At 42.7% G+C, this 24334-nt stretch overlaps 1 protein-coding gene across 1 annotated transcript in view; it reads left to right on the top strand.

Moving 5' to 3' along the window:
- The window catches only part of LOC115164277 (electrogenic sodium bicarbonate cotransporter 4-like), a 39513-nt gene extending 15979 nt beyond the window's left edge, over positions 1-23534 (top strand). The window contains exons 11-25 of the mRNA XM_029716589.1: positions 1124-1298; positions 1874-2007; positions 2559-2739; positions 2848-2938; positions 3616-3680; positions 5777-5968; positions 11920-12033; positions 12184-12345; positions 12819-12997; positions 13163-13235; positions 13498-13566; positions 14233-14406; positions 14892-15071; positions 15203-15255; positions 22705-23534. Of these exons, the coding sequence (XP_029572449.1) occupies positions 1124-1298; positions 1874-2007; positions 2559-2739; positions 2848-2938; positions 3616-3680; positions 5777-5968; positions 11920-12033; positions 12184-12345; positions 12819-12997; positions 13163-13235; positions 13498-13566; positions 14233-14406; positions 14892-15071; positions 15203-15255; positions 22705-22819 (1957 nt within the window). The 3' untranslated portion in view covers positions 22820-23534. The remainder of the gene's footprint in view (positions 1-1123; positions 1299-1873; positions 2008-2558; positions 2740-2847; positions 2939-3615; positions 3681-5776; positions 5969-11919; positions 12034-12183; positions 12346-12818; positions 12998-13162; positions 13236-13497; positions 13567-14232; positions 14407-14891; positions 15072-15202; positions 15256-22704) is intronic.
- Positions 23535-24334: the final 800 nt, after the last annotated feature.

Genomic DNA, 24334 nt, shown 5'->3' with positions numbered 1-24334 from the left:
TGTTTTTGTTATTGGTTGTGTTGGTGGAAAATTTGTTGCATACAGTATATTTCATATAATTATTAACCTGCCATCAAAAAGTACAAAATCTGATTTCCCCATAGCGGTTCGTTGTCTGCAACCGGCTCTGATTATGAAGTAATGAAACATGCAGGGTGAGTGAGCTTTTGTGGTGGTCGGCGAACCCTCAACCTTCTGGCTCATAGCCATGCGTGGCATCGACTGGGCAACAAAAGCAAAGTAGATATCCACGTTTATAAGCACAGGGTTGCTACAGGTATTGTTATTTGTGGTTGTAAAACATTATTTTTAGTTAATTCTATGAAGGTGGAGGGTGTTCAATTTATTTTACAGTACACGGCGAGGGCCATATGAAAATATTTTGGATGCTGGGGAGGGGGGGGTGCATTTTTGTTTTTTATGACACCTTGAGTTGGACCCCTCCTGATCAGGCGTTCAGTAATATACTATTGGAAAAAAGGGTTCCAAAGAGTTTCTTCGGCTGTCCCCATAGGAGAACCATTTTTTTTTTGGTTCCAGGCAGAACCCTTTTTGGTTCCATGTAGAGCCCCCTGTGGAAAGGGTTGTACATGGAACCCAAAAGAGTTCTACCTGGAACCGAAAGGGTTGTACCTGGAACCAAAAAGGGTTCTTCAGTGTTTTCCTACGGGTACAGTCAAATAACCCTTTTAGGTTCTAGATAGCAAAATCTAAGATAATCTCCAAGATAATCTCGTCTCCATTCCTCATCGGCCTGATATTACAGTTTTAAATCATCATCGGTTCAATTGGCCCATCCTGTCACACTGTGAAACGACAGACACACTGAAATGAAGTGAGTCCGTGTGATGCATAAAACAGGGGATAATGCATTTTAAACAGAGTATGTGCACCATCATTACCAAAGTGTTTGTGTCTGTGACAAGGACTTTGTGACAATTGCTGATATATAAAGGGCTTTATAAAATATATTTCATTGATTGACTGTGTCTGTGGCAGGTTCTGCATCATAACCAGAGGGTTTGTGTCTGTGGCTGTGTCTGTGGCAGGTTATGTGGAGACCACAGTGTTTGTAGCTGTGTCAGGTTCTGCATCGTTACCAGAGTGTCTGTGTTTTTGTCAGGTTCTGTGGAGGTCTGTTCCTGGACATCAAGAGAAAGCTGCCCTGGTTTCCTAGTGACTTCTACGAAGGCTTCCACATCCAGTCCATCTCTGCAGTCCTCTTCATCTACCTAGGCTGCATAACCAATGCCATCACCTTTGGAGGCCTGCTGGGGGATGCCACAGACAACTATCAGGTAGAGCTGATGTAGCCTGAAATCCAGAACTGTTGTGTTAACATTCTACCCCTTGTAATCTGTGTCATATGCCAATACGTTTGCCATATTTAAGGAGTAAAATGAGTGAAATGTTAGCACAAACAGACTGGAACCCAAGTTAGGGCTGATGACCATTGAATGAATTTGTTTTTAGTTAATTTACTGATTCAAATAAAAAAAATATGAGTCTGTGATTTGCTAAAGAATGTTTTTAGTATGGAACATGACCCCAAAAAATGATATGGTAGCTAACTCACTCTAGGTGATATATGTGTGTGAGGGATGGGAACAGTGACTGCACTAAATCCATTTGTTCAGCTCAACACATACCGAAACCATTTAGGATAAGTGCTCTGGCTGGCTGCTGCTGATGATTCGCAGACTGTCTGTCAGATTGAAATATAGCAGGCTCATACTGCCTTTCTCTAACACATTCACAACCACTTCTCTCTGTCTGTCTCTCTTCATTTTCCCTCTCCATCGCTCTCTCCCTACTCTCTCCCCTACCCTGTTTCTCCCCCTGCCCTCCCTTCTCTCTCTCCTCTATATATCAGGGTGTGATGGAGAGTTTCCTGGGCACAGCGTTGTCAGGAACAGTGTTCTGTATGTTTAGTGGTCAGCCCCTCATCATCCTTAGCTCCACTGGACCCATCCTCATCTTCGAGAAACTGCTCTTCGAATTCAGCAAGTGAGTGAGAGCTCAACCCCACTTCAAAGTCAGACACTGTAGCCAAGGGGTGTCGAACTCATTTTGCCCTGGTGGCCGCATTCAGTCTTCCACGAGGTCCGGAAAGCCGCACGGACATTTTTTTTATATTTCCTTGCTGTCAAAATGTTCAAAACATTGTCCTCTATCCATCGTTTTTTATATTTTCGATCCTCCCTGAATGTTTATTGACTATTAGTGATCTGGACAGTCAAGAAACTGTATGAACATAGGTCCATTATCATTTCTACACAGTTTTAATTTGTTTAGTCAATATAAAATATATTGAGTTCTACCTCCCACCCCAAAAAACACCCCTGCTGTAGCCTATACAGTATATAATAACTTTATACATATGGTTCCTCCCTTTGATTTGAAAGACAATTCAAACACCCACATCAGACATGATATACTATGAAAGGCACAATGGTGAGATTTGATATGCCATATTGGAGAGCGTGTCCGTTCCAGCTTTATAAAAGAACGGTCTTACCTTTCACTTTCTGCCCTATATCAATGTTCTTATTTCTAAGGAACAACGGTATAGACTACATGGAACTGCGTCTGTGGATAGGGATCCACTCCTGTATCCAGTGCTTCCTCCTGGTCGCCACGGACGCCAGCTACATCATCAAGTACATGACCCGCTTCACAGAGGAGGGCTTCTCCAGCCTCATCTCCTTTATCTTCATCTCTGATGCCATCAAGAAGATGGTGAGTCACACGCAGGCATGCGGCCGCACACAGACGCAGTCACGCTCATACTTAGGCACACACGCACACAGGCACACGCTTAACTGTTGATGTAATGTGCTGTTACAGATGGGCTCTTTCAAGTACTATCCCATCAACACCGACTTCAAGCCAGACTACGTCACTGCCTACAAGTGCGAGTGCCTGGCCCCAGACCCCAGTGAGTCCATCCTTGGCTCTATATATCATTATAGTAGAGTAACAATCAAGTTAGCCAGAATTCCCAACAGGGGTCATAGTGGTTGTCATATGGTTGGAGAGGGTAGTAATGGGGAATCAGGGCCTAGTAGCTTGGGTGCCAATCTGTTTCTGCTCTCATGTCAACTCCTTATGGAATTGTCATGCCAAACATGGCAAAAGTTTGACTTGACACTGACATAAATGGAGTTGGCAAGAGCACAAACAGATAGGAGTATAAACAGGACCTGGCTACCTCTAAGGGATTTGGGGGCATAAAGATTATAGTATGGTTTGGTAATATAAGGATGTATTATACCTTTATGCCTCTCTGGAGATGTTCATTGCATTTTGAAATCGTTATGAGAATTGACATAAGATATTTGAATAATGTAACTGATTTGTCTTATATTTGTTTTTGCTGCACTCACAAATGGCTGCTGTCTGATGCGAGTGAGTAACACTTTGTATGCATGAGCTTCAACTAGTTACTTTCTCTGTTCAAGGTCTCCAAGTCTACCCGATGAATTCGTATTCCATTTTGCATTTCTCTTGTCCTTTGACTCTGCCCCTCTCACTGTTTTCACTCTCTGCATCTCAATTTTTAATTCATAACCCTCCTCTTTCCGTCTGTCTGCCTTCTTTTCACTTATTAAACAGTGGCTTCAATGATCTTCAATGGTTTAGTGCCAGTGCCAACTGATAACACCTCTAGTCTCTTTGGAGTAAGTGATTTTTTTAAATTACATTTTTTTCTTTGTCATGTCTAGCGACAACAACTAGCAACAGCAACTGGGACCTAAGCACCCACCACAAGGCCCCTAAATTTGCCCAAGAAAGGCAAACAAATTTCAAACCCACACCAAACTTAAAGACAGGAAGCAAACCAAAAAGTGGAGAAAAGCAAAAAACAAGGAAGATCAGATAAACGCCAACGAAATGAGTTAACCCTCCACATCTGTCAAGCCAACTTGTGCACTGGGCCAGCTGATCTTAAATATCACCTGACTAACTAATATCACCTGAAATACCTTCTGACTAACGAGGTGACTCCCGTCGGTGTGCCGACCGTGCTAACGTGCTAACAAAATATAAATGGAAAAACCAAAACCTGTAACACCTTCCCCCTTAAGGCAACAAATCTACCCTATATTTACACTACTGTTCAAAAGTTTGGGGTCACTTAGAAATGTCCTTGTTTTTGAAAGAAAAGCACTTTTTATGTCCATTAAAATAACATAAAACTGATCAGAAATACAGTGTAGACATTGTTAATGTTGTAAATGACTATTGTATGACTATATATTTTTTTAATGGAATATCTACATTAGAGTGTCAAGTTTGACAAACAGACGCCTCACAAGTCCTCAACTGGCAGCTTCATTAAATAGTACCCGCAAAACACCAGTCTCAACGTTAACAGTGACGAGGCGACTCCGGGATGCTGGCCTTCTAGGCAGAGTTCCTCTGTCCAGTGTCTGTGTTATTTTGCCCATCTTAATCTTTTATTTTTATTGGCCAGTCTGAGATATGGCTTTTTCTTTGTAACTCTGCCTAGAAGGCCAGCATCTCAGAGTTGCCTCTTCACTGTTGACGTTGAGACTGTGTTTTGCGGGTACTATTTAATGATGCTGCCAGTTGAGGACTTGTGAGGCGTCTGTGTCTCAAACTAGACACTCTAATGTACTTGTCCTCTTGCTTAGTTGTGCACCGGGGCCTCCCACTCCTCTTTCTATTCTGGTTGAGCCAGTTTGCACTGTTCTGTGAAGGGAGTAGTACACAGCATTTTACGAGATCTTCAGTTTCTTGGCAATTTTTCATGGAATAGCCTTCATTTCTGAGAACAGGAATAGACTGACCAGTTTCAGAAGAAAGTCTTTGTTTCTGGCCATTTTGAGCCTGTAATCAAACCCAGAAATGCAGATGCTCCAGATACTCAACTAGTCTAAAGAAGGCCAGTTTTATTGCTTTTTTAATCAGAACAAAAGTCTTCAGCTGTGCTAACATAATTGCAAAAGGGTTTTCTAATGATCAATTAGCCTTATAAAATGATAAACTTGGATTAGCTAACACAACATGCCATTGGAACACAGGAGTGATGGTTGCTGATAATGGGCCTATGTAGATATGCCTATGTAGATATTCCATGAAAGAATCTGCCATTTCCAGCTACAATAGTCCTTTACAACATTAGCAATGTCTACACTGTATTTCGGATCAATTTTATGTTATTTTAATGGAGAGAAAATGTGGTTTTCTTTCAAAACAAGGACACTTTATCATGTAGACACTTTATCATCCAATTGGGAATTTTTTGTTTACAGCAAATGGCTTTCCTTTGAGGAGTCAATTAGTTCACATATTATTATTTTCGCCACCCTTATGTTCTCTTGCACTCTCTTTCCTTTTATCTTCTCTCTCTCTCTCTTTCTCTCTCTCTCTCTCTCTCTCAATTCAATTCAATTCAATTTGCTTTATTGCCATGACGTAACAATGTACATATTGCCAAAGCTTATTTTGGATATTTACAATATGAAAAAAAAAGAGAATCAAAATTGTCAACGGGACAACAGTAACAACAATAACCAAGGGTCAAAATAACCATACATTCAATAACAATAAGCATACAGTAGAGTACATGTGCAGGTTGATTGGTCTGTCAGACACTGTCCCTCAATTTATGGCAGGCAGCAATTCTCTCTCTCTCTCTCTCCCAAGAAACCTCACATCCTCACAGCCATGTCTCTCCCCTTCACCTTATTCTTCGACCTCTAAAACTGTGTCCTACTCCCTGCCCCCCTGCATCCAACTCTCCTCTTAGTTGAACATCACAGACCTGGACTGGAGCCAGCTCAGTAAGAAGGAGTGTGTGAAGTATGGAGGCTCTCTGGTGGGCAACACCTGTAAGTACGTCCCTGACCTGGCCCTCATGTCCTTCATCCTGTTCTTCGGGACCTACTCCATGACCGTCTCCCTCAAGAAGTTCAAGTTTAGCCGCTACTTTCCTACCAAGGTGAGACTAGAACGAACTGAAGAGGAGCTGGATGTTTATTCATTGACATAGAGACTGCATCGCAAATAGCAGCCTGATTCAGCCACAGTTTCACATTTTTCAAGACAAAGATTATCAATTTAAAACACTTGAGATTAGGTGTAATCTGTGGTGATATGATTAGGTGTAATCTGTGGTGATATGATTAGGTGTAATCTGTGGTGATATGATTAGGTGTAATCTGTGGTGATATGATTAGGTGTAATCTGTGGTGATTTGGTGTAATCTCCATGGAGATATGGTGTAAATAAGAGCAATGACCGAAACATGCTTGGATCTAAACTTTTGTATACATTTGTCTCCCCAAACTCCTCAATGTACGTACTACAGTAGATCCCATGGTATCCTGAAACTGCATGTTCCTCACAGACAGGAATATTCTATTTAACTTATATTACAGCTGAATACAGCTTCAAATCAAATCAAATATTATTTGTCACATGCGCCAAATGCAACAGGTGTAGACCTTACTGTGAAATGCTGATTTACAAGCCCTTAACCAACAATGCAGTTTTAAGAAAATACCTTAAAAAGGGGGGGTATCGGTACAGAGTCAATGTGTCAATGTGCCGGGGCACCGGTGTTGTCGAGGTAATTGAGGAAATTATGTACATGTAGGTAGAGTTATTAAAGTGGCTATGCATAGATAATAACAGAGAGTAGCAGCAGTGTGGGTGGGGGGGGGGGTATTGCAAATAGTCTGGGTAGCCATTTGATTAGCTGTTCAGCAGGAGTCTTATGGCTTGGGGGTAGAAGCTGTTTAGAAGCCTCTCGGACCTAGACTTGGTGCTCCGGTACCGCTTGCTGTGCATTAGCTGAGAGAACAGTCTATGACCAGGGTGGCTAGAGTCTTTGACAATTTTTAGGGCCTTCCTCTGACACCGCATGGGTAAAGGTCCTGGATGGCAGGAAGCTTGGCCCCGGTGATGTACTGGGCCGTACGCATTACCCTCTGTAGTGCCTTGCGGTTGGAGGCCTGAGCAGTTGCCATACCAGGCAGTGATGCAACCTGTCAGGATGCTCTCGATGGTGCAGTTGTAAAACCTTTTGAGGATCTAAGGACCCTTGTCAAACTTTTCAGTCTCCTGAGGGGGAATAGGCTTTGTCGTGCCCTCTTCACGACTGTCTTGGTGTGCTTGGACCATGTTAGTTTGTTGGTGATGTGGACGCCAAGGAACTTGAAGCTCTCAACCTGCTCCAATACAGCCCCGTCGATGAGAATGGGTGTGTGCTCGGTCCTCCATTTCCTGTAGTCCACAATCATCTCCTTAGTCTTGGTTACGTTGAGTGATAGGTTGTTGTCCTTGCACCACATGGTGAGTTCTCTGACCTCCTCGCTATAGGCTGTCTCATCGTTGTCGGTGATCAGGCCTACAACTGTTGTGTCGTCAGCAAACTTGGTGTTGATGGTGTTGGAGTTGTGTCTGGCCATGCAGTCATGAGTGAACAGAGAGTACAGGTGGGGACTGAGCACGCACCCCTGAGGGGCCCCCGTGTTGAGGATCAGTGTGGCGGATGTGTTGTTACCTACTCTTACCACCTGGGGGTGGCCCATCAGGAAGTCCAGGATCCAGTTGCAGAGGGAGGTGTTTAGTCCCAGGGTCCTTAGCTTAGTGTTGAGCTTTGAGGGCACTATGGTGTTGAATGCTGAGCTGTAGTCAATGAATAGCATTCTCACATAGGTGTTAATTTTGTCCAGGTGGGAAAGGGCAGTGTAGAGTGAAATAGAGATTGCATCATCTGTGGATCAGTTGGTACGGTATGCAAATTGGAGTCGGTCTAGGGTTTCTGGGATAATGGTGTTGATGTGAGCCATGACCAGCCTTTCGAAAGCACTTCATGGCTACAGACTTGAGTGCTACGGGTCGGTAGTCATTTAGGCAGGTTACCTTAGTGTTCTTGGGCACAGGCCTATGGTGGTCTGCTTAAAACATGTTGGTATTACAGACTCGGACAGGGAGAGGTTGAAAATGTCAGTGAAGACACTTGCCAGTTGGTCAGCGCATGCTCAGAGTACACATCCTGGTAATACGTCTGGCCCAGCGACCTTGTGGATGTTGACCTGTTTAAAGGTCTTACTCACATCGGTTGTGGACAGCGTAATCCCTCAGTCGTCTGGAACAGCTGATGCGCTCATGCATGTTTCAGTGTTACTTGCCTCGAAGCGAGCATAGAAGTTGTTTAGCTTGTCTGGTAGGCTCGTGTCACTGGGCAGCTCTCACTGTGCTTCCCTTTGTAGTCTGTAATGGTTTGCAAGCCCTGCCACAACCGACGTGCCTCTGAGCCGGTGTAGTACGATTCGATCTTAGTCCTGTATTGACCCTTTGCCTGTTTGATGGTTCGTCAGAGGGCATAGCGGGATTTCTTATAAGCTTCCGGGTTAGAGTCCCGCTCCTTGAATGCGGCAGCTCTACCCTTAAGCTCAGTGTGAATGTTGCCTGTAATCCATGGCTTCTGGTTCGGGTATGTATGTAGAGTCACTGTGGGGACGATGTCCTCTATGCACTTATTGATAAAGCCAGTGACTGATATGGTGTACTTCTCAATGCCATCGGATAAATCCCAGAACATATTCCTTTTTGTGCTAGCAAAACAGTCCTGTAGTTTAGCATCTGCTTCATCTGACCAATTTTTTATAGACCTGGTGCTTCCTGCTTTAATTTTTGCTTGTAAGCAGGTATCAGGAGGATAGAGTTATGGTCAGATTTGCCAAATGGAGGGTGAGGGAGAGCTTTGTACGCGTGTGTGGAGTAAAGGTGGTCTAGAATTTTTTTCCCTCTGGTTGCACATTTAACATGCTGATAGAACTTAGGTAAAACTGATTTAAGTTTCCCTGCATTAAAGTCCCCAGCCACTAGGAGTGCCGCCTCTGGATGAGCATTTTCCTGATTGCTTATGGCGGAATATAGCTCACTGAGTGTGGTTTTAGTGCCAGCATTGGTCTGTGGTGGTATGTAGACAGCTACAAAAAATACAGATGAAAACTCTCTAGGTAGATAGTGTGGTCTACAGCTTATTATGAAATACTCTACCTTAGGCGAGCGAAACCTTGAGACTTCCTCTAGATATCGTGCACCAGCTATTGTTTACAAATATGCATAGGCCCCCACCCGTGTCTTACCAGAGGCTGCTATTCTGTCCTGCCGTGTATAACCCGCCAGCTGTATGTTCTTAATGTTGTTGTTCAGCCATGACTCGGTGAAACATAAGATATTACAGTTTAACCTCTCTTGGGTAGGGGGCAGTATTTTCACGTCCGGATAAAAAACTTACCCGATTTAATCTGGTTATTACTCCTGCCCAGAAACTAGAATATGCATATAATTGTTTGATTTGGATAGAAAACACCCTAAAGTTTCTAAAACTGTTTGAATGGTATCTGTGAGTATGACAGAACTCATATGGCAGGCCACAACCTGAGAAGATTCTATACAGGAAGTGCCCTCTCTGACCATTTCTTGGCCTTCTATAGCCTCTTTATCGAAAACAGAGGATCTCTGCTGTAACGTGACATTTTCTAAGGCTCCCATAGGCTCTCAGAAGGCGCCAGAACGGGGAATGATGACTCTGCAGTCCCTGGCTGAAAAACAGTAGCGCATTTGGATAGTGGTCGATCTGAGAACAATGACACGGGCGCGCACATCCACGTGAAGACACCATTTCCTCTTTCAGTCTTTGAAGGAAAACAACGTCTCCCGGTCCGATTATAATCGCTATTTTACGAGAAAATCGCATAAAAATTGATTTTAAACAGCGTTTGACATGCTTCGAAGTACGGTAATGGAATATTTAGAATTTTTTTGTCACGACATGCGTCCGCGCGTCACCGTTCGGATAGGGACCTGAACGCACGGACAAAACAGAGGATATTTGAACATAACTATGGATTATTTTGAACCAAAACAACATTTGTGGTTGAAGTAGAAGTCCTGGGAGTGCATTCTGACAAAGAACAGCAAAGGTAATCCAATTTTTCTTATAGTAATTCTGAGTTTAGTGAATGCCAAACTTGGTGGGTGTCAAATTAGCTAGCCCGTGATGGCGAGCTATCTACTCAGAATATTGCAAAATGTGCTTTTGCCGAAAAGCTATTTTAAAATCTGACACCGCGATTGCATAAAGGAGTTCTGTATCTATAATTCTTAAAATAATTGTTATGTTTTTTGTGAACGTTTATCGTGAGTAATTTAGTAAATTCACGTCACATGCTAATGTAAAAAGCTGGTTTTTGATATAAGCTGGTTTTTGATATAAATATGAACTTGATTGAACAAAACATGCATGTATTGTATAACATAATGTCCTAGGAGTGTCGTCTGATGAAGATCATCAAAGGTTAGTGCTGCATTTAGCTGTGGTTTTGTTTTTTGTGACATTATATGCTAGCTTGAAAAATGGGTGTGTGATTATTTCTGGCTGGGTACTCTCCTGACATAATCTAATGTTTTGCTTTCGTTGTAAAGCCTTTTTGAAATCGGACAATGTGGTTAGATTAACGAGAGTCTTGTCTTTAAAATGGTGTAAAATAGTCCTATGTTTGAGAAATTGAAGTTATAGCATTTTTAAGGTTTTTGAATATCGCGCCACTCGATTCCACTGGTTGTTGACTAGGTGGGACGATTTCGTCCCACATACCCGAGAGAGGTTAATGTCCCGTACAGTCGTCCCATTTATTTTCCAGTGATTGAACGTTAGCTAGCAGAACGGAAGGCAAGGGCAGATTAGCCACTCGTCACCTGATCCTCAGAAGGCATCCTGATCTCTTTCCGCGAAACCTACATTTCCTTTTCCAGCGAATCACGGGGATCTGGGCCTGGTCGGGTGTCTGTAGTATATCCCTCGCGTCCGACTCACTGAAGAAGAACTCCTCGTCCAATTTGAGGTGAGTAATCCCAGTTCTGATGTCCAAAAGCTCTTTTCCGTCATAAGAGACGGTTGCAGCAACATTATGTACAAAACGAGTTCCGAACAACGCAAAAAAACAAAGAAATTGCATGGTTGGTTAAGATCCGATAAGACGGCAGTCCTCTCCTCCGGCGCCATCTTGAACTAGCTTACGACTTTCAATGCATTGTGTTGAGATGTGTTTTTTATGTGTTTGTGTCTCTGCATTTAAAGAGTTTAATTCCAAAACACTATATATCCATTTTCAGAAATGTTTTTATTTTTTAAAGAAATTATCAAAGGGATTGGTGTGTTTTTTCACTATCTAATCATGGCATATTCAATGACAGACATGTATTTGTTTAAAATCCAGCACTTGATTGCTTCATTTCAGACAGACAAATATGTTTTTTTGCTAAATGCAATATATCCGCCTCTCTCAGAGAAATAAGTAGTACTGCTAGGTTTTACAGTCAAATGTAGCAAATAACTACATTTTCTATAAAGAAATGTACAAATGGTACATTTGTGACGTCAATATTTTTATAATTCAATACAGTAATATGAGATATACATGTACATTTTAGTCATTTAGCTGATGCTCTTATCCAGAGCATCTTAAGCTAGCTAGGTGAGACAACTACATATTACAGTCAAATATACAGGATATGCACATTCCATTCCAGCTAATCAATGGATATAGCGTTTTGCAAAAAAACATATTTTCATAAAGATCTATAATCTCTGAATTGAGAACAGAAATATTTGACAGACATGAAGGTAAGCAATCATTTCTGATGAACAAAACACAAATGTGAAAAATGTGTGAACATAGTGTTTTGGAAATAAACTCTTCGTGTTTTTCTTTGAGAGATGATTTATGTTTCTCGCTACACTTATATTGTCTTTTTTTCATTTGCTTTGTTCTGTGTCTGTCCGTGTCTCTGTCCTTGTCTCTGTCCTTGTCTCTGTCTATTGTGTCTGTCTGTGTTTCTGTCTCTTGCTCTGTCTGTGGCTTCTGTAAACAGCTGCGGAAGCTCATCAGTGACTTCTCCATCTTCATGGCCATTATGACCTTTGTGGGTCTGGACAGATTGATCGGGCTCAAAACCCCCAAGCTCATCGTTCCCACAGAGTTTAAGGTAAAGGAACGGGTTCAGAATAGCCACTCTTTTTATTAGTTATATTCCTGACCGTACCCTGGAACAGTTGTGTATCATTATACATGTGTGTTTTTGTCCTTTAATCAATGAATGGTCACTCGGACACTGTCCCTTACTGACTCCCTTTAGCCCACACGTCCAGACCGGGGTTGGATAGTGCTGCCGTTTGGGAAGAACCCATGGTGGGTGTATTTGGCCAGCTTTGTCCCTGCTCTCCTGGTCACCATCCTCATCTTCATGGACCAGCAGATTAGTGCTGTCATTGTCAACCGGAAGGAAAACAAACTGAGGGTACTTTGAGGGGTGTTTTTATTGATTGATTTAACCTTTATTTGTCCTGGAAGTCCCATTGAGTTCAGGAGACCTCTTTTAGAAGGGACACCTGGATGTGCTCTATTATATACACAGCCAAGACTGTTATAGTGAAGACATTGATAACAAGTTTAACATCAGCTTTTTGGAAATCACAATGGGCATCACACATGTTGTTTGCCATAATCTCGGTTAACCCAGAACTAAAATCTTGTGTAATTTGTGCAGAATCTGTCCATGAGAGAGGATGTTTGCCACAATGAGCAATTTATATTGTAGATAAGAGATGTACTTGTAGGGGTAAAATATAGTTCCTAGAACCTTAATTGGGATTTGGTGTCATGTTGAGGCCGACATAATGCATAGGACAATTACCTCAATGACATCCCCCAGTGTGAGTTTGTCCTACTCTGCTCTGTGTGTCCCTCCACCTGTGTGTCCCTCCCTGGCAGAAAGGGTGTGGCTACCACCTGGACCTGTTCTGGGTGGGGGTGCTGATGGCTGTCTGCTCCTTCTTGGGCCTGCCCTGGTATGTGGCTGCCACTGTCATCTCCATCGCACACATCGACTCGCTGAAGATGGAAAGTGAGTCCAGCGCCCCTGGAGAGCAGCCCCAGTTCCTGGGTGTCAGGTGAGGGAGCACTGAGCACTGACCGTAGACTGTGACTATGGAGGATGTACTGGACAGTATAGTCCAGGCAGGGCTTGTCTCTTGTCTGCTGTCTATTATAGATGGAAAGGTTTGCTGGTAGTCATCCTCTCTCTGTTTCTCTCTCGCTCTTTCTCTAATGAACAGGGAGCAGAGACTGACGGGGATTCTGGTGTTTGTTCTCACTGGAGTCTCCATCTTCCTGGCTCCCATTCTACAGGTCAGTAAAATGTATTCATTTCCTCTGACCTAAACAAGTATTATGGATGAAGTATAACAGTATCTGCGCCCCAAATGGCACCCTATTCCCTATGGGCCTTGATCAAAAGTAGTGCACTGAATAGTAGTGCACTGGCCATTTGGGGTGCAATCAGTGTGTTTTCTATACCACCACATGACATTATTAAAGGGGATCAACAAGATAATGTGCTGATGTTGTCTGTGTGTTTAAGATGTGTGTTCTCCCTCTCTTTCACCCACAGTTCATACCCATGCCAGTACTTTACGGTGTGTTTCTCTACATGGGCGTGGCATCTCTTAGCGGCATTCAGGTATGTATAGACCAGTAAACAAAGTAGACAGTCAGTGGTTGTGTCAATTGAAAGTCTCATGGTATGCGGTTCTTCTTCTGACATGAATTCAAATCTCCAAATGAAGATACATTCTCTGTGATGTGGTTCTTTTCCTTATCGGAAACCGTGTGTCTGGAGGGAAGGTCACTGTATTCTAGCCACGTCTAAAGCAATTTGGAGATGCATTCTGATGAGGGCGTTAGCTAAGCTGCTCAGAGCAGAGCTAGGATTTCAGTGAAGGCTCAGTGAGTCTGTTTGTGCTCTGTGTGTGGGTGCCGTTTGACTGCACCCTGCCAAACAAAGGGAAATGTCACAGACGAAAGAGTAAAATGTCAACAGCAAGGTGAACAAACATTAGACAGGGTCCATGAAAGTTTACATGGAAATACAGTATGTCACAAGCCTATTGCCCACAATCCATAAACAATTGTGTGTGGCTCAGTTGGTAGAGCATGGAGCTTCCAATGCTTTGGTTGTTGGTTTGATTCCTGCTGGGACCACCCATATGAAAATGTATATACACATTACTGTAAGTTTCTCTGGATAAGTATCTGCTAAATTGCATATATTACATAGATAAAACCTTGGAAATGGGAATAATGCAGGCAGTGATGAGTGTGTGTTCTCATTGTCACTCCCCTGTAGTTCTGGGAGAGGATCAAGTTGTACATGATGCCGTCCAAGTACCAGCCTGACTTCCCTTTCCTGCGTCACGTGCCTCTGAGGAGGGTCCACCTCTTCACCCTGGTCCAGATAATCTGTCTGACTGTCCTTTGGGTTCTCAAGTCCACCGTCCTGGCCATCCTCTTCCCTGTCATGGTATTATTCATTACTCACTTTTGATTGGAACAAGCATTAATACAGGGCTGTCAAACCTATTCCAGAGTGTCTGCTGTTTTTGTTCTTTCCTTTCAACTTGTGTCCAATTAAGACCTAGACAACCAGCTGAGGGGAGTTCTTACTAATAAATGAGCTTAACTGATCAATCAAGTACAGTACATGGGAGGAGCAAAACCTGCAGACACTTGCCCCTCAATGGAATGAGTATGAAACCCCTGCATTAATGCATAAAAAAAGATGGTCAGCTCTCACAAGATAAAGTTTTACTTAGATTTATAACCAGAAATCACAACGGACATACATTCGGCTGTACATTCAAGCACACTTCAACATACAAATGACCTGATGTGATGTAAATGCTGGTTACTTATGAAGAGTTTAACTTGCATCTTCTTTCCTGTTGATGTTATTTTCTTGTCGTGGAAATTATGTAAGATAGGATAATGTATTTGTGTGGTTAACAGATCCTGGGGTTGCTGGTGGTGCGTAAGATGCTGGACATGGTGTTCTCTCAACACGACCTGGCCTGGATAGATGATATCCTGCCTGGGAAAGACAAGAAGGATAAGAAGAAGAAGGGCGATAAAGATGACACGAAGAAGAAAGACAAGAAGAAAGGGAGAGCAGACGACAGCAAAGACAAGGTGAGAAACGTTAAGATTTACTGCCACCAACTGGCTGATTTAGAGCAAAAGAAACCTTGCTAAATAATGTATTTCTGATGGCTGTGTTTTGTGTGTGTGTGTTTTGTGTGTGTGTTTGTATGCACGAGAAGTACCACGCTTACTCCAACTGTTCGCCCAGCTCTGAGTCTGACCTGGACCGCAGGTACTGTGTGCTTAAACTACACGTCCCCTACAGTGACCTCCTTCAGCCCGCTGACGCCCAGTCACAGTGGGCCGCTCACTGCCAGCCAGGCAAATACATCCCCTGATACATAGATTACATAAACATGAAACATCAGCCTGGCAGATATACACAGACCCAAAACATGGACGAACACACACACACACACACACACGGGCGCCTGACTTTGTCTTAAAGTAAAAAAATAAATAAAAAGAGTTAAACACAGAAAGAAATATGTGCACATTTATCTATATGCCAACAGTGCACAACTTAGCATACTCATTACAGAAAGCAAATCCTAATTGCTAAATTGCTCCCTAGTCAATAAAAAAAACAAGGGCCATTTAAGATTTTTTTTGAAACCGCAAAATCAACTGGTTATATTATATCATGGAATACAATCTTCAAAAGGCAGTAACCGCAGCAGTGGAGCTTGCTTGTAGAAGCAAGTTTTGTTAATTTAGCAGACAAGACGCTCTTATTTCCCCGAGCCATTATAACAGTCACGACACCTATTTTGTAGTAAAAAAACAGAATGTTTTTTAACAGAATAAAATACAACAGAATATTTTTCCAAATGAAAAAAAGTGTGAAGTGAATCTCATCTCGCGACTCAATTTGGCGAGTTGAAATTCGATTGAGTTTATTCTGCCTGTTTGGAATGTTCAACATGGACACTTCCACGTGACGAATTACGCCCACAACATATGTTTACAGTAGGCATAGGCCTAATGATTCTGATGAAAATACAGTCTTTGTCAAACTAATGTTTTTGCATATTTTCAGTGTGGAACCTGTGTAGCCTAGCCCTAGAATAACCAATTCAAAGGGCACTAGCAGATCACAAAGTAACCAAAGATGGAAATAGAAGGAACGCAAATGTCATCATTTGGCAACGAATGTAGCTTGTGCGTCTCATCATGTAGATACATTTTTATAGGCATGTATTTCTAGGCCTAATGGGAGCTTGTGTGCGCACTCAGGACGCCTGTGTAGAGGGAGCGGTCAGAATGCAAATGAGTGTCACGGCTGTCGAAAGGATCGGACCAAAGTGCAGCGTGGTTGTAGTTCCACATTTTATTAAATCCTTGAAACTTTGCAAAACATAAATAACTGAATTACAAAACAACAAACCATGACGCAGAGAGAAACAAACACTACTCAAAAGATAATCACCCACAAAAACCAGGAAGAAAACCCCCCTACTTAAATATGATCTCCAATCAGAGGTAACGAGGACCAGCTGCCTCCAATTGGAGATCAACCCAAAAAAAACATAAAAACTAGAACTTAAACATAGAAAACATAGATAAACCCAAAACACCCCCTGTCACGCCCTGACCTACTCTACCATAGAAAAATCACATCTTACTATGGTCAGGACGTGACAGTACCCCCCCCCAAAGGTGCAGACTCCGAATGCACCTAAAACAAAAGAAACCACAAAACAAAAGGGAGGGTGACAATTGTCTATGGCGGCTCAAATGCAATCCACATAACCTTAACCTCCAGGAGAGGAGGCGGCTCCGGTTCGGGGCGTACTACCCGCTCCACCCGCTGATCCTTCTGCTTTATTACCACCTGACCGTGGATCGTCGTCGAAAGAACCGGACTGTAGATCCTTGCTGGAGGTTCTGGGCTGCAGGCCGCCACTGGAGGCTCCGGGCTGTGGAGCGTCGCTGGAGACTCCGGACTGGGGACTGTGGCTGGAGGCTTCGTGCCATGGATCATCTCTGGAGGCTTTGTGCCATGGATCATCTCTGGAGGCTCCGGGCCATGGATCATCTCTGGAGGCTCCGGGCCATGGATCATCACTGGAGGCTTCCTTCGTGGAGCTGCAATAGGTCGCACCGGACTAGGGAACGTCGCTGGAGGCTCCAGACTGGAGAGCATCGCCGGAGGCCAGGTGCGCAGAGCAAGCACAGGGTATACTGGGTCGTGGAGGCGCACTGGAGATCTGGAGCTTATGGCTGGCACAACCCGTCCTGGCTGGATAACCTCCGTAGCCCGACAAGCGCGAGGCGTAGTGACAGGTCGCACAGGTTTGTGTTGGCGAACTGGGGTTACCGTGCGTAGAGCTGGCGCAGGATAACCTGGACCGAGAAGACGCACCGGAGACCAGGAACGCTGAGCAGGCATACTCCTTCCTGGCTGAATGCCAACTCTAGCACGGCACCTGTGAGGAGCTTGCACCAAGCGCACCGGGCTGTAGCTGCGCACTGGCGACACAGTGCGTATCTCAGCATAACATGGTGCTTGCTCGATCACTTGCCCCCCACAGTAAGCACGGGGAGTTGGCACAGGTCTCCAACCTGACTCTGCCAATCTCCCCATGTGCCTCTCGAACTTGCCTCGCCGTTGGTATCGTGCCTCCTCTCATCGCCGCTCTGCTCTCGCTGCCTCCACCTGTTCCCATGAAAGGCGATCCCATCCAGCCTGGATCTCCTCCCATGTCCAGGATCCCTTGCCGTCCAGAACTTCCTCCCAGGTTCATTCTTTTTCTCCTGGGCACGCTGCTTGGTCCTTTTGTGGTGGGTGATTCTGTCACAGCTGTCGAAAGGATCGGAACAAAGTGCAGCGTGGTTGTAGTTCCACATTTTATTAAATCCATGAAACTTTGCAAAACATAAATGACTGAATTACAAAACAACAAACCATGACGCAGAGAGAAACAAACACTACTCAAAAGATAATCACCCACAAAAACCAGGAAGAAAAACCCCTACTTAAATATGATCTCCAATCAGAGGTAACGAGGACCAGCTGCCTCCAATTGGAGATCAACCCAAAAAACAACAACATAGAAATAGAAAAACTAGAACTTAAACATAGAAATAGAAAACATAGAAAAACACAAAACACGCCCTGACCTACTCTACCATAGAAAATCACATCTTACTATGGTCAGGGCGTGACAATGAGTGAGTGAAACATGGAGTGGAAAGGGAATTTAGGGAGAAGAACTGCTTGATGCTTGGCTTAGTTTATTTTTAGTTGTGCCCCGCAAATGCACACATAGGCCTCTGGAACACGAGTGTCAAAGCAAATTAACATTGTCTTCAAGACAAAAATGACAATTTTTTTCAAATCACATTCCACTAAATAGTACTGTTTTTAATTATTTTTTATCTGGTTAACTTCTATGGGCAAGTGGGACGCTAGCGTTTCACAGCCAGTGAAATATCAGGGCGGCAAATTCAAAAACAACAAAATGTCATAATTCAACTTTCTCAAACATACAACTATTTTACACCATTTTAAAAATACACTTCTCCTTGATGTAACCACATTGTCCGATTTCAAAAAGGCTTTACAGCGAAAGCAAAACATTAGATTATGTTAGGAGAGTACATAGACAAAAATAATCACACAGCCATTTTCCAAGCAAGGACATGTGTCAATAAAACCCAAAACACAGCTAAATGAAGCACTAATCTTTGACAATCTTCATCAGATGACACTCCTAGGACATTATGTTACACAATACATGTATGTTTTGTTAGATAAAGTTCATATTTATATCCAAAAACAGCATTTTACATTGGTGCGTGATGTTCAGAAAATGTATTCCCATTCCGGTGAATGTGCACATCAATTTACAAAAATACTCAGCATAAATGTTGACAAAATATATAACAATTATTTAAAGAATTATAGATGGACTACCCCTGGATGCAACCGCTGTGTCAGATTTTAAAATAGCTTTACGGAGAAAGCACATTTTTCAATATTCTGAGTACATAGTTCAGCCATCACGGCGAGCTATTCAGACACCCGCCAAGTTCGGGGCAACCTAAACTCAGAATTAGTATTAAAAATATTCTCTTACCTTTGCTGATCTTCGTCAGAATGCACTCCCAGGACTGCTACTTCCACAAGAAATGTTGTTTTTGTTCCAAATAATCCATATTTATGTACAAATACCTCCGTTTTGTTTGTGCGTTCAGATCACTTATCCAAAGGCATAAAGCGCGAGGGCGGAACGAGAGACGAAAAGTCAAAATGTTCCATTACCGTACTTAGAAGCATGTCAAACGCTGTTTAAAATAAATTTTTATGGTATTTTTAACGTAGAATTGCGATAATATTCCAACCGGACAATAGCATATTCATTCAAGAAGAAAAAGAAGGAACGGCGTGCTCGCTTGACTGCGCATATCCAATCCTTTGGTTGCCAGGCAGACCACTCAGTGAATGAGCTCCTATTATCTGCCCAGTTACAGGAAAATGCTCAAACCACTTTCTAAAGGCTTTAGACAGCCAATGGAAGCCTTAGGAAGTGCAACGTCACCCCACAGACACTGTAGCTTCGATAGAGAATTAAAAGAAGAACTACAATTCTCAGACTTTCCACATCCTGCTTGAATTTTTCTCAGGTTTTTGCCTGCCATATGAGTTTTGTTATACTCACAGACACCATTCAAACAGTTTTAGAAACTTCAGAGGGTTTTCTATCCAAATCTACTAATATGCATATTCTAGTTTCTGGGCCAGAGTAGTAACCTGTTTAAATTGGGTACGTTTTTCATCCGGCCGTGAAAATGCTGCCCCCTAGCCCAGACAGGTTAAAGATGGAGAGACTCATGCCCATCCATCCCTACCTCCGACAGAGTTTTTTTTAAGCGCTGTCACAGTGTCACCATGACAATGTTTAAAACTTGTCTCAGCAGCATATATATTCTATGCAACGAAGGTCAATTTTACTTACCAAGCAGAGCTGTTTTATCAGGGTACAAATATTATGTGCTTTTTAATTTTGCATTGTAACTGAAGCGGCCACGTGTGCTCGGTGCACCGAGCACTCAACCAGGACTGTTACTTTTGTAACTGAATTAAAACATTTTATCTTTGTGATTTAACCAATTGATGTTGGGGAAATGGATGGTAAAAATGCAGAATGGTGTTAAATATCTGTAAACAGCTTGGGGAGAAAAATTATTTCACACATTTAATCATGTAATATGTGCTATTGCTCAGGCGCCTATGCACACACACACACACACACACACACACACACACACACACACACACACACACACACACACACACACACACACACACAAACGCACACACACACACACACACGGTCTTATACAAATAACTTTGTGGACACACACTATTAAGTCCCATTCAAAATCCTATTTTCACTAACCCCTAACCGTAACCCTAACCCTAACCTTAACCCTAAAACTAACCCTAGCTCCTAACCCTAATTCTAACCCTAACACTATTTCTAACCTTAACCCTAAACCCCCTAGATATAGCATTTGACCTTGTAGGGACTAACAAAATGTCCCCAGCTGGTCAGATTTTTGTTCATTACTTTTCTTGTGGGGGCTTTTGGTCCCCACAAGTATAGTTAAACATGTCCACGCGCACACACACAGCTATAAATATACACATCTATAAATACACACATAATTTATCACAGACAGTGTTCCATATTGTTCTCAGAGAATATACCTTCATAACCTTCTCTCCATGCACTTTGATACAATGCAGATTTTGCACATGTTTTTTCCCCCTAGTGCTAAGGAAAAACAAAACGTCCACCAAGGGGCAGCCCCAGGACCGAGTTTGGGGAAATCCTGTGCTAAGCAACCTTTGCTGCTATTTTTAAGGCACTCGTATATGCTGCGTTATGAAAACTAGTTGTGTCATTTTGTGTCAGTGTCTCTCTATGTGTACAAACATCACAGGCACATGCATGTGCAGAATTCCAACATGCTAGCCAATAGCCATACACTATCTCCAATGTATTTTCACTTTCTAAGGCACTGGCTTGGTTTATATTCTGTAGAAATGTTTGACATATTGGATAGATTAATAAAAGTTTACAATTATATTTGAATGTAGTGGATACACAGTATTTGAGAGTGAACAGTGTTTGGCCCACTGTATGTGTGCATCCACATGCATCAGGCTTTTCTCAAAGTGTTGGTTATTTATTTTTCCTTCATGTGTTGTATAGTCTAGTAGCCTATCTATGGGTCCCATTCACAAACACAAATGTTTAGTTTAGTTGTGTCGTTATCCCATATAGTTGCATATTCTTCCCTGTCTCTATCCTTTTAGTCATGCCTACCTCTGCATGTTATTTTTGAATGGGAACTATGATAACAATTAATGTCTGCATTACGTTTAAGGAAGCATAGTTCAGAATAGATTTATTGAAGATTAAGATCAAGGTCCAACTGAAATTTGACTTCTGCTTTATCCCAACCCCTCCGAAAGACACACAGGTTAGAGATGTTGAACCAGGGGGCTGCCACACTGGGCGCACGTGGAGCAGTTGTTCTGGGGGTTAAGTGCCTTGCTCAAGGGCACAACGGTAGGCAATGGCATCTAGGGTTTGATACCAGCAACCCTCCAGTTGCCAGCTCACTTCCTGACACATTTTTCCCATTAGACATGGGATTCGAACTGGCAACCCTCCGGTCGCTGGCTCGACTCTAACCGTTAGGCTACCTGCCACCCTTGGTTAGACCTACGTCTTTGCTTGTGGTTTTTCTAAATACATTTGGAAAGAGAAAACTGCAAAGTAAGGACAAACTTTCATTAAGTGAAGTTTCGCATTTATTCTTCACAAACTGTATATTGCATTCATTCCCACCCCTCACATTCCACATAGGGTGTGAACTGATCAAGAAGGTTGCAATTGCAGACCGCAATTAGAAGCGTTGTCTGATATAGGCATTTCTTGAAATCAGGTTACACCCATTGATGCTCGCCATTGGTCCGTGGCCATTTTTCACATCGAGGACAACAGTTGTTGGCAACTGTAGCATTGTTGCTAACCCTAACCCCTTTTCTAACCTTAACCTCATTCTCATTACCTGCCACGTTAATTATCCTAACCTGCCACATTAGTTATCCTAACCTGTTATGTAAACAAATCATCTGTGTTGAGAAACCATCAGTCTCACAACACCAGAACTAACCAATGGCAGGTATCAATGGCCGTTTCCTGATATTAGGGAACTAATATCAGTTTGCAGTTTGCAATTGCACCAGATTCAGCTGATCCACAGAAAGGCTTGAAACACTATGGCATAAAGAACAGACATGAATCACAGTTGACAGCCAGCCTAACTCTCTGTCACATTGTTTCACATTAGTTTGCCCAACCTCTCCTCTAGTCTAATTTACTCTCTGGTACTATGCATCAGACCCATATTACATCTAACAACTGACTACCTCCCTGTCTTGCCCAAGGTTACCTTACCCCTCTCCAGTCCCTCCTTCCTTCTGTGTTTCTTGCCTCTCGCTGTGTATGTCATATATTTAATTTGACAGAATATTTTATCCAAAGCGACTTACAGTAGTGCATGCATACATTCTTGTATGTGTGGCACAGCGGTAATCGAACCAATCTGAGCCACACAGGACCACATGTATGTATGATAACTGGAACTTGCCGTTCCTCAGCATCACCCTGCATCTGAAGATCTCCTGTCCCTCGTCCCCGACGGTCCCTATGGCCCATGGCCGTGGCATGGCCTTCCCCGTGCCCCAGGTGAAGATCGAGATGGAGTCGGACTAGGACACGGACACTGATCACCCCCGCCACAGGGACTTGGTCAGCGAAAAAAAAACGCTTTAGGCGATTAACAGACAGAGTTGTCACCTGTAGGCACTGACTGCAGTGTGACAGAGCACAGGCAAACGTGGGTCCACAGCGGACTCTGTACAGTACATAGACGTAAAATGCTGACCCACTTACACACCAAGACTCGTCTAGAAGGCCTGCAGAGGACAGTACAAGGTGGCGTGGACTAACAGCTGACAGCATATGACACCTAACATAAATAAATGAACTGGGAATACAACATGCACATGGAGCAGTACATTTCACATAGCTGTCAATTTCAATGTGTCCAAAATCCCAGCAACAGTTTCTGCTTTTAAACTAGGAGGCTCTTTGCTGAACTGTCGTGGACATCTCTGTTGAGAACATGTTGACTGTATAATTTTCAGGATATGCATAGGTTTAGAAACACAATGGAGGGATATAGGAGAAAGGTGAGTGAAGGGTCTTGTCTGTGCTGTATATAAGAGTATTTTGTGTCAAGATATTTATTTAGATTATAAAAATATATAGTATGTATTTTTCACTGTTCATACAGAGATATATATATAGTAAGTATGAAGTGTGAGGTCCAGAATAACTTGAAGTGAAATCCAGAATTTCAATGTCAGTAAAAATGGCCTGCCTTTTCATGTGATAAATGAGTTCTTGAATATCCTTCTTCAGCAAATAATTGTGTTTTGGTGTGTGTGTGTATATGTGTGTTGTGAGGTTGTATGGTGCCTCTTCTTGTATCAAACTAGCTTGCCTATTCCCTCGTTCCTATTCCCTCGTGTGTTTTAAAGCCACTGGGGAAAAAAGAAACAGACAAAAAATGTGAATAGCCTACTAGACTGAATATTGTTGTTTTTGAAAAATGATTGATTTGTTAATAACATGGTTGAGTACAGTGTTTTCCAATCGTGCTATTATCCCCTACTGCAGGGGTCATCAACTAGATTCAGCTGTGGGATGATCTTTTTCTTGAGTGGATAGTGGGGGAGGGTTATAAATTTGTACTATGCAAATTGAAAAAAATACTCTGCAGGATGAAGCAAGAAGCCCAAACCAGGGTTCATACACATTTTGACAGATGGAATTTCATGACTTTTCCAGGACTTGTCCATGACATTTAAACAAATTCCCATGACAAAAAATTGGTGGTGTCTCAATTGGTGGTATGCTTAAATGGTATCGACACTGGGAGGCACTTACACCCCCACCCCCCATGTGTGCATGCTTTTGATCAAGCCCTGCTCAAACACATCAGAGTCAGTTGATCAAGGTCCGATTGAGCAGCTAATGTCTAAAATGTGGTTAGTTAGAGGGGGATTGGAATAAAAGCCTGCACACCCGGTAGCTCTCCTGGAAGATGGTTCACCACCCTTGATGTAAAACATTGCAACTTTACAACCAAATACATTTATGCCTTAATAAAACAATTCACTCATTCAATATATCAAAGATCAAATGGCTATGATAGGCCACAAA

Source organism: Salmo trutta, chromosome 27, assembly GCF_901001165.1.
Source record: "Salmo trutta chromosome 27, fSalTru1.1, whole genome shotgun sequence".
NCBI classification, from domain to species: domain Eukaryota; kingdom Metazoa; phylum Chordata; class Actinopteri; order Salmoniformes; family Salmonidae; genus Salmo; species Salmo trutta.
The sequence above is the reverse complement of the archived record's forward strand: the minus strand, read 5'-3'. Positions and strand labels throughout refer to the sequence as shown.